Source organism: Nannospalax galili, unplaced genomic scaffold (genome assembly GCF_000622305.1).
Source record: "Nannospalax galili isolate Female #2095 unplaced genomic scaffold, S.galili_v1.0 scaffold660, whole genome shotgun sequence".
NCBI classification, from domain to species: domain Eukaryota; kingdom Metazoa; phylum Chordata; class Mammalia; order Rodentia; family Spalacidae; genus Nannospalax; species Nannospalax galili.
The window spans coordinates 177,002-186,666 of NW_008349073.1; the positions used below are offsets into that span (position 1 = coordinate 177,002).

At 42.0% G+C, this 9,665-nt stretch overlaps 1 protein-coding gene across 3 annotated transcripts in view; it reads left to right on the forward strand.

Moving 5' to 3' along the window:
- Positions 1-5,044, forward strand: part of Cep41 (centrosomal protein 41) — a 45,378-nt gene extending 40,334 nt beyond the window's left edge. For 2 of the 3 annotated variants that reach the window (XM_008846335.3, XM_029570024.1), the window contains 2 exons: positions 572-787; positions 1,447-5,044. In XM_008846335.3, coding sequence (XP_008844557.1) covers positions 572-787; positions 1,447-1,595 — 365 coding nt within the window. In that variant the 3' untranslated portion in view covers positions 1,596-5,044. The remainder of the gene's footprint in view (positions 1-571; positions 788-1,446) is intronic. The other variant, XM_008846336.3, reaches the window with a different exon arrangement.
- The last annotated feature ends 4,621 nt before the right edge of the window (positions 5,045-9,665 follow it).

Consider the following 9,665-nt stretch of genomic DNA (forward strand, 5'->3'; position numbering starts at 1 on the left):
GTAAGTCAGGTCTCTGGACTCAACAGTCCTGCAAACCCACATTATCACCTTTCAGGGCTCAGAACTTAGAGTTGGGCAAAGAGAGAAAACCATGTGAAATGTCTATTAGCTCTATCAGCACATTTGGGTGGATTTAGTTGTTTGGAAGTTTTGTTCATTTTTCACTGTGGGTTTTGTTTGTTTGGGGATTTGTTTGTTTGTTTCGTTTCATTTCATGTTTGAGACAAGCTCTTGCTTCATAGCCCAGGCTGGCCACAAACTCATGACCCTCCTGCATCAACATTCTGAATGCTGGGATTATAGACATCAGCTAGCAGATGTTTTTAATTCTTAAGGTACTGGTACTGCTGTAGGGTTCTATATGAATTCTAAAAATGCAAGCAAAGGATTTCCTGTGCAATTCTTAGTTGACATTTTCTAGTGTAATTTGCATTCTGAAGACGTAGTTAAGGAAGACTTCGTGTCCTTTTGTTGGCCTCAATGTAGTGAAGGACTAGAAGACACACAGGCCTCCAGATTGGTATGGTCTCACCATGTTAATCCAGCTTTTTCTGATGGTCTCCTCTACTAGGTCTGAAAGTCTTAGCGCAGAAATTCCCAGAAGGACTGGTCACTGGTTCCCTGCCAGCCTGTTGCCAGCAGGCCCTGCCTCCTGGTTCTGCCCGGAAACGATCCAGCCCCAAAGTTCCACCCCTGCCAGCTGAGAACAAGTGGAGATTTACCCCAGAAGACTTAAAAAAGATAGAATATTATCTGGAAGAGGATCAGGGTCCTACAGACAACCCAAGTAAGATATTTTGACCTTTGTTTTTGGTGGCACTTGAGATATGTATCTTTGAATATCACCTTACCAGATGAAAAGCTTATCTTTATATCCAGATTCTTAAAATATTTGAGGTTTTATGTGTGACACAGGAAATAGTTGGGAGGAGGATCACTGCTAATGACAAGAAATGGGCACTGATGACAACCAGAGCATCTGGCCAGGCAGAGCTGAGGAGTCAGGAGTAAGGCCTACTGCATCTCATTCCTTCTTGGGAGTTTCCCTTCCTTCTGCTGCTTCTGGGTAGTTAAACTGCCCAGGGTCCCCCTCGTTGGTCTTCTGGCCTTCTTTTCTGCCTGTTGCTTTCTTTTCTCCCTCTCCTAATTGCCTCTCACCCTGTACCTTCTTACAGAGGAGGGAGTGAAAGACTAGATTTGTTGAGAATAATGGAGAAGAAGGAGAGAAGCTAAATCGGTGCTTCCTCCATTTCCACCCCCTCCCTAACATCAAGTTGATCTCAAAGATGAGAAGTAGGTCATCAATGGCCCACAGCAGATGCTGCAGAGGGCTTCATTAGCGTAAAAGTAGCTGTAGACAAGGACTTCATTAGCTTAAAAGTGTACTTGGCGGAGTGTCCCTGGAAGCCTTCTTGCAGCCCTGCTCCTTTTTCTTGCTCCCTTCAGGCCGACTGAGCCAAAGTAACTCAGCAGGAAGAGACTCGAAGATGCCTGCTGCCCGCAGTGGTCAGAACCTGCCTTCTGGGGGCCCTGCTGGCCACTCAAACCCCCGCGCACTCAATAGTGGCCACCTGCAAGGCAAACCCTGGAAGTAAAGACGTCGTCTCACTTAGTCAAATAAATGTTTCCCCTCTTTTCAGAATCCCTGAGCACTCCCAAGTTGGTCATTTCCAGAAACTGCTGTAGAGAAAAGGCCACAACATGTGAGCTAGGCTAGGTCTACCTCCTTCTGCCTGCCTGCAGCTCCTCTCCCTTCAGCTCTGGAAGGATTTTGACAGATGACCACAAAAACCAGAGGCCCAACAGGCTCTAGTGTCCTCCCTGTTGTTTACAGAATATCCAAGTCTTTTGAAATTGAATAGGAAAAAAAAAGAAAGATTCTTTTTTTTTAACTAAGGTTCAGCTTGTTTGGTCTATAACCAGTGTTGTTTTGTAAATACTTCAGTCACATCTGCTGGTATGTTCTTCCTAACCAGTTTTTTTCATTTACTGTTGATTTCATGAAAGATTCTCCAGGTGGGTCTGGCATAGGCCACTGTCCCGCAGGGGTGCAGATGAGTTTTGCTTCCTGCAGCCCAGAGGCCCCACACCAGACCAGGTGGCTGGCTGAGTCACGCTTGGCCCAGCATGCTGCAGGCTCTGTTGGGAGTTTGAGACTGGGGTCTATGAACATGGCTCTATTTTACAGTTTATCAGAGAAGCTGTATGCTTACTGAATGATCCCCTCCTTGTTAAATGGTTTCCTGGGACCAGAAACGTGTACGCTCAGTTGACCTCACAACAGAAGGAGGGCCCAGCACAAGAAGGCCCTGGTATCCTACTGGCCTGTGCTGAGAGCCCTGGAAGCCCACCACAGCTGCCCCTCGTTTGTGAGCCATAGAGCAGTGAAAATTTCCATTGCTGACTTGAGTCAGTGTTAGATGGATAGAAATCATGCTCACTTGAAAGCGTCAGCTTGGCTCGGGCAAGGGGGACACAGGTGAGGAGGACTCAAGTCCTTTGTCAGTGCTGACAACCCCTTAGACCTTGCTTAAAAATACAGTATTAGTCTAATTGAGTAATTAGTGCAATTTCCTGCTTACTTTTCATTCTCATGACTGAGCTGTGATTAGGAGGTTGTGATTGTAGATTCTGGTTTTGGCCGGAATTTTGAATCAGCATTAATTGAATTGCTAGATGACTGACATTCATTCTATTTAATTGGGGGAACAAAAGACCTCAGGTAAAGATGAGGCACTATGAAAACATAGGGAAAAGGAAAAGAGCCTTGTTAATTTTTATGGTTTGTGATCGTAGCTGTGATAAGGGACTAAGGAATAAATTGTGCTCTTTGTCATGGCAACCAGCGCCTGAAAAGCCAACTGAAAATTGCCTATCCTTCGGTGGCTACTGCTGCTGAGTAAGATTCCCTTGACAGTACTATTTTCTCATCACTAAAGAAGAAAGAAGGAAGGGAGGGCGGGGGAGGAAGAAGAGAGAGAGAGAGAGAGAGAGAGAGAGAAACGCAGTATTTCTAGTTATGAGGGCTGTGTTTGTAAGAGAAATAAACGTAATAAATATCTCATGGAGACATATGGAAAAGTAACTCAGATTCAACCCAGCTCTGTTTCAGAATGTGTTTATCCTTCTCTACTTGATTTCCAAAGTGCAACATTTTCCAATGCTTTAGAAATCAAACAAACCAGGGACATTGTTGAGATGTCAAGCCGTGCCCAATTTTCCACAAGATTCAAGAATCTTGTATAAAATTCAGCCAACGTACACATAGTTTTAATGAGGAGCCTGTCATGTTTCCTCATAAATTTATTGCCTGAGAACTTAGTTCAGCCTTTTGCTAATGCCAAATGCCCTGGCTTTTTATTTTCTTTACAGCATAGATAGAAAAATGCACATTTTTCCACACTCAACTTTCCCCTAGCATGGACAAGAGTTTCAGTCATCTTTGACACATATACATTTTTAAGGAAAATGTTTTCCTTTCTAACAAAGTTATGGTTATACCATTTTTAAAGTTGGCTCGTAAGGAAATTAGACTTCCCCACCCGATTTTATTTTGAGAGTAATGGGTAGTTTCCCCTCATTCCTATCTTGCATTCCCACCATCAGATCTTAGTGTTAGAAACGACTGTATATATGTGGAAAGTCGGTTTGGCCAAAGCTATTAGATTACTGTGTATTCGCTGGCGTGGTGTGGTGGGTTGATATATTCATGTGTGTTTCTCCATAGCACTTTGCCCTGTTGGAAAAGAGTAAGCTTCCTGAAGACCCCTTCTGACTCGGCACTTTGTGCTCCTCCCAGACGTTTCTTACGTGCTGGAGGCACTGCTTGACTCGTTTCTTCATTAGATTATTTGACATGTATTATTTAAATATCAGTGATACTTTGTGCAATTATGAATGTTGAAGATTAAAGAACATAGTTACTAATTTGCTGTTTGCTATTAATGCGCTGAAACCTGCCAACTTCTCTCTTCCTGTCTTGTCAGAATGATTTGGGGAGCCCCAGGAGACTGGAGTGATTTGAAAGAGTACTCTTTTTGCTGCATTTCCCAGAAAGGCATATACTCTTTGCATAAATGAACCAGGAAAGCATTCCAGTTAGAGCAGGAGACCATAGCTTTCTAGTCAGAAGGCTAGGAACTCAACAGGGACAAATGACTCCCTTGGACAGACTCTGTCATGGCTTTCTCGTCATTATGTTGGAGACAGACTTGTTACTCTTGCCTGGAGGTTCGTATTCCCTGAGAGATGGGTGCTTTATGATGTAGGACGTACTTTGCTCCACCCAGCAACTGATTGGTAATATGTTTAGTTCCTCAAAAGCTTTTGTATTTAAGAAAGAGAAGAGGCAAGGGAGGAAGGAAACCAGGAAATAAAGAGGGGGCGGGGAGAGGAGAGAGAGAGAGAGAGAGAGAGAGAGAGAGAGAGAGAGAGTACAGAATTCATTTGAAAAATGAGAGCATCCTGAGCTGTAATGTCAGGCTCAGTCTGTTGAAAACTGTGGAATGAGTAAATAGCCTAAAAGTAATTTTCATTTTTTTCTCTGTAGTGGAAGGCCAGGGCCAACAGTCTTATTGGACCTGGTATAAACAGGAATTAGAATAAATAATGTTCATTAGTTGCTCAGGGATTTTTTTTTTCCTGTGGTGCTATTTAGATTATACAGAAATTCTTAAGACTTTAAGCTACTCACCAAGCAAACATAACAAAACAAAAACCTCCTCTTCTCTTAATTCCCTGGTGGAATATAAGTTATCAGAGTTCTGGGCTGGAAGAATTATGTCGGTGATTTTTCTGTGTTGGTTTTAGTTTCTGCCAGGTTGTTTATTGGTTATAGAGTCTGTCTTTTCTGTTGTCTGACATGTTTAGGAGGGATAACTAATTTTAGTCTACCTGGACATAAATTCATGACTACCTTCTTGCTCAACCCTGAAGATAGTCATTAAGAACATTTTCCTCATGAGTTCCAAAATATTCATGGTGTCTTTAAAGTGAATTTATGTTCTTCACAATTCTTTCACAGATCCAAGTCCCGTAATATTTCTCCTCCAAAAATCAGAAACGTGTGGATTATAATTCATCAATTAAATTATGTGAGAATATTGAGTACTTATATGCAATTCAGTTATTTTTGATTAACAAATGTATTTTGCATTTAAAACAATAAATAAGACACAGTGTGCTTCCAAAGTGTTAAGACTGCATATGGTTGGTAATATTTTCTTAGACTTTCAGTAATTGTTGAAATTGGGGGCCAGGGAGATGGCTCAGTGGATAAAGTGCTTGCCATAAAAGGATGAATACCTGATTTTGGATCCCCAGCACCCATTTAAAAAGCTGGGCATGGTAGGTGCACGCCTATAATTCCAGCACTGGTGAGGAGACAATGATCCCTGGGACTCACTGGGGGGACTTGCTGGGAGAGTCCAGCCTATAGAGTCAAATCAGGAATCTCCAGGTTTGGTGAGAGGCCCTGCCTCATAACGTGAGGTGGAGAACAATTGAGGAAGACACTCAGTGTTGACCTCTGGCCTCCACAACCACATGTACAACCACACATACATATATCCACATGAACATGTATGTATATGCACATATAAAACAAAAATGATTGACGTTATTATGGCATCCTTAAATTGGTACCCAAGTCAGATACAGCATTTTTAAAAAACACTAATAGAAGCTCATCCGTCCTAAATTCTGACAGAAAACAGTGTTCATCACATGATTTTATGTGGGGGTCACAAAACTATATTTGTCCTACTCTGATCCCCTTCTGGACTTACTCTGGTGCTGATCCCCCTTGTTCTGAATGTAGAAGCAAATTATCTTACCTGTATAATGTCCTGAGGCCTCTATTAAAGTGTGTGGTAAATGGAGGTTATTTATTATTAAGTGGCATTGACCAGTGGGCCACATTTTATAAAGAAAATCAGAATGTATTCCCTTTGAAATTTAGACTAGAAGCTTCCAGAGGGTTCAGATTACCAACTCTGTGATGATGGTTCTTGAAAACATATTCATGAATAAATGGCTTGAACCTGTCAGGACTGTAGCCTGGCTAGGATGTGGTGGGTACTCGGTGTCATCCTACCTTTAGAGACTCAGAGAGCTTGTTATCTTCTGTCCCCGTGAACATCTGCTTTAGTAGTGAAGGTATTCACAGCCATGAGGACTTTCGCTCTCCTTTTGACAAGGTACTCAGAGAATTGGTCTTCGAGTTATTTTACCCTGGCTGGTGGCCACCTGCCTGGCATATTTTCACTGTCCTTTTAATAGCCTTCAGAATTATCAGATACAGGGACATCCACTGTCCCCAACTGGGGGTTATTTCCTCTCTGTTTCAAAACTTGAAGGTTCCACACAATACCAGCTTCCTATATGTTAGGCAGTACTTGTAGGTTCTCCTTCATATGTTTTGACTTATTCCATGTGCCCAGCAGTCCTATGAGACAGCACCCCCATTTTCAGAAGTGGAGACTGGAGTTTGCCTAGAGAAGCAGCAGCCCACCCTGGGTCCCTGACTAGATGAGAAGTTAGGATCCAGCCCAAGAATGCTGACTCCCTAGCACATGCCTATGGGTTCTTGACTCTGGCTTCCCATGACAGGTTCAGCCATGTTAGGTCTCCCTGGATAATTCCTCAGTTTACTAGGGCCATGGAACTTCCACTTGGCTTTTAGCTTCCCTTAATTCCTCATCACTGAGATTCCTTCTGGGACTATACATTTCCGCTGCCTGCATTGGGAGTCCTGGCTTGAACAACAGCATTTTCCAAGTTTATTTTGTTGAGCGTTACAAAGTTTTAGCTTGATTGTAGAGGAGAAAAGTGGACTATTTCCTGAAGAATGAACTGTACATTCAATAAAGCATGTTGATATGATTTGTGTCTAAACTCTTTTCTCCTTTGTGATAACATGTTTTATTTAGGCTGAAACAAATTTTTCAAGAACTGACCAATGGTGCCAGGCCCAGTTTCATGGGGGAAACTGAGGCATAGCTCCTTGCCTGCATCTGGTGTTAGCAGAGTCCTTGCTTTATCTCATTCTCCTGAAAATGCAGCTGACACTGCGGCTATGGTTAAGCAAGGACTTTTAATTTTCTCCTTTTACTTTGGCAATAAACACTTGGCAGTCTCAGTCTCCAGGGCTGCTGGATGATGCTCACAATTCGCTTTGCCAAATTAATGCGGATTCTGAAAGCTTTGGGGAAGAATTCATTACCCTTTGACGGTTTCTCAGATTTGATGGTGCTCTGCTTTTCCCAGAGTTCTCCCTTGGCCTGGACACTGTGAATGTCATGGCTGTTCATTTCAGGTTCCTTTAGGCACATCTGAGTCTTAGCATGGTCACAGAATGATGCTTGCCTAGTTCTTCAAGCACCTTCGGATCCACCTATTCCTACTTGCCCTTGCAGAGCAATTGGCAGGATGATGCATAGCTCTGCACTGGATGAGGGATGGGTGAGGTCATATCTGGATTGCATTCAATGACATTTCAGTTTTAACTTCAGGCCAAAGCCAGAAAACTAGACATGCATATCTGAGTGTTAATTCCGGAGACTACCTGAAGGATTCTCATGGACCAGTGATTGCCCCCCAGCTGCACTTAGAACCACCTGTAGTTATCTAAGGAAGACATAAAATTAGTTCACTTGAAATAAAGCTCTTTGAGGGGCCCTGGAGACTCAGCCTTAGCATAATGATTCCCAGGATTAAAATGGGAACCAATATGAGCTGAAAGGGCTCTTGGGAATTTCCGCTAGAGCTCCAGAAGAGGCTTTAGAGAATGTTCTGACTGGAAATTCGAGTCTTCCCAGCCCTGGGAATAACACTGCTGCTTCTAGCTGCCTGGAACATCAGTTTTCCTAAAGATAAGCTACAGGGAAAGATAGTGAAATAAGATGCCAGAACAGAAGGTTAGGGGTCAAATTATTAAAAACCTGAGCAAAGGGGCTATAGAGATGGCTCAGTGGTTAAGAGCACTGACTGCCCTTGCAGAGGACCCGGGTTCGATTCCCAGCACCCACATGGCAGCTACAAACCATCCTTAACTCCAGTTCCAGGGGAATCTGAAGCCCTCTTCTGACCTCTGAGGCATTGCATGACACAGGTGCACTCACATACATGCAGGCGATACACTCATACACAAAATTAAAAAATATATATATTAAAAAAAAACCTGAGCAAAGACTACTATGGCCATTTATATATTTGATGTTGATAAGTTAATGTTGGTTAACTTTACACACCTGCTTGTCATCTGGTGTGTTTCAGATGGCCCTCCCCACCCAAACTACCACCTCTACCAGGTTGCCACAGTTGTTACTGGGGGATATATCCTTCTGGACATATTGTGTGTGTGTGTGTGTGTGTTAAACAAAATAATGATATACTAGTTTGTAGTCAACTTTTTAAAGACACAACTATACTGGTATATAAATCACATTCCCTCCAACTCACCCATTTTAAGAATACAACGATTTTACTAAATTTACAGAATTTGCAGCCATCAGCACAATTCAGTTTTAGAACATTTCCATCTTGTAGCCAGCTTCTTAATAAGCTGTGAACACTTTTCCAGGTGAACACAGACCTTCATGGTTGCGTGGCATGGTATGAGTGTCAATCCTTAGTTGGGTTCTTTTTTACTTACTTGGCGTCCTTTACTATTTCAATCTCATAGTATGTTTTTAACTTGTCCAAATATTTTTCTAAAATAAATTCCTCCAAGTGGATTTGGAAGAATTGACTCTTCCTAGTCAAAGAGGTAACATTTAATTTTTAAATTCAAATTGCCAAGTGTGTAGCGTTCTCCTCCCCCCAGCAGCACACAGCTGTTCTTTTTTCTTCATGCCCTTGATGATATGGAGTTCCCAGTCTTGTTGTTTGCCAATCTGATGGAAGAAAAAAGTGTCTTTGTTTTCCTTTAATGTCCACGAATTCACCGAGGATCAATATCTTTCATACATTTATTGGCTTTTTTATGTTTCTTCTTTGGGGAGATGCCTGCTTTTCTTTTGAAATGTTAGCCTTTTCCTTTAATCCTTTTTATTTACTTTTACCTCTAAGGTTATTACTACTTATTTTCATGTAAGTTTTAGCATTTTCTAAAATTGTTCTCTTTAAGCTCTGTGTCTATAGTTATATATTCATTTAAATTTTACCTATAGATTTGTCAAAGTATGTATCTGTGAACTGTATAAAGCTCTTGCCACAGCTGAAAAGTTTTTAAGTATTAATAAATCCCATATATCTATTTAGTATCATTAACAAAATTGCTATTACTATAAATATTACTAAATGCCATCACTTGGCCATGCAATGGGGATTAAGAGAAGCCACACAGTGCAGTCTCTGCCCTCGTGGAATTAACATTGCTTCATTCCTTAACTTTTCTCCACTTCCCTTTTCTTTTCTGAGACAGGCTCACATATTCCAGGCTGGCCTCAAACTCACTACACATAGCCAAGGATGACCTTGAACCACAGATCCTCCTACCTATACTTCCCAAGTATTGAGATCACAGGTGTACAACACCACACTCCGTTTTATGTAAGTAGTGGGGCTCAAACCCAGGACCTCATGCATGCTAAATAAGCACTTTACCAACTGAGTAACATCTCTGGCCCCAACTTTTCAACTTTCTTAAGACTTGCTTGCTCAGA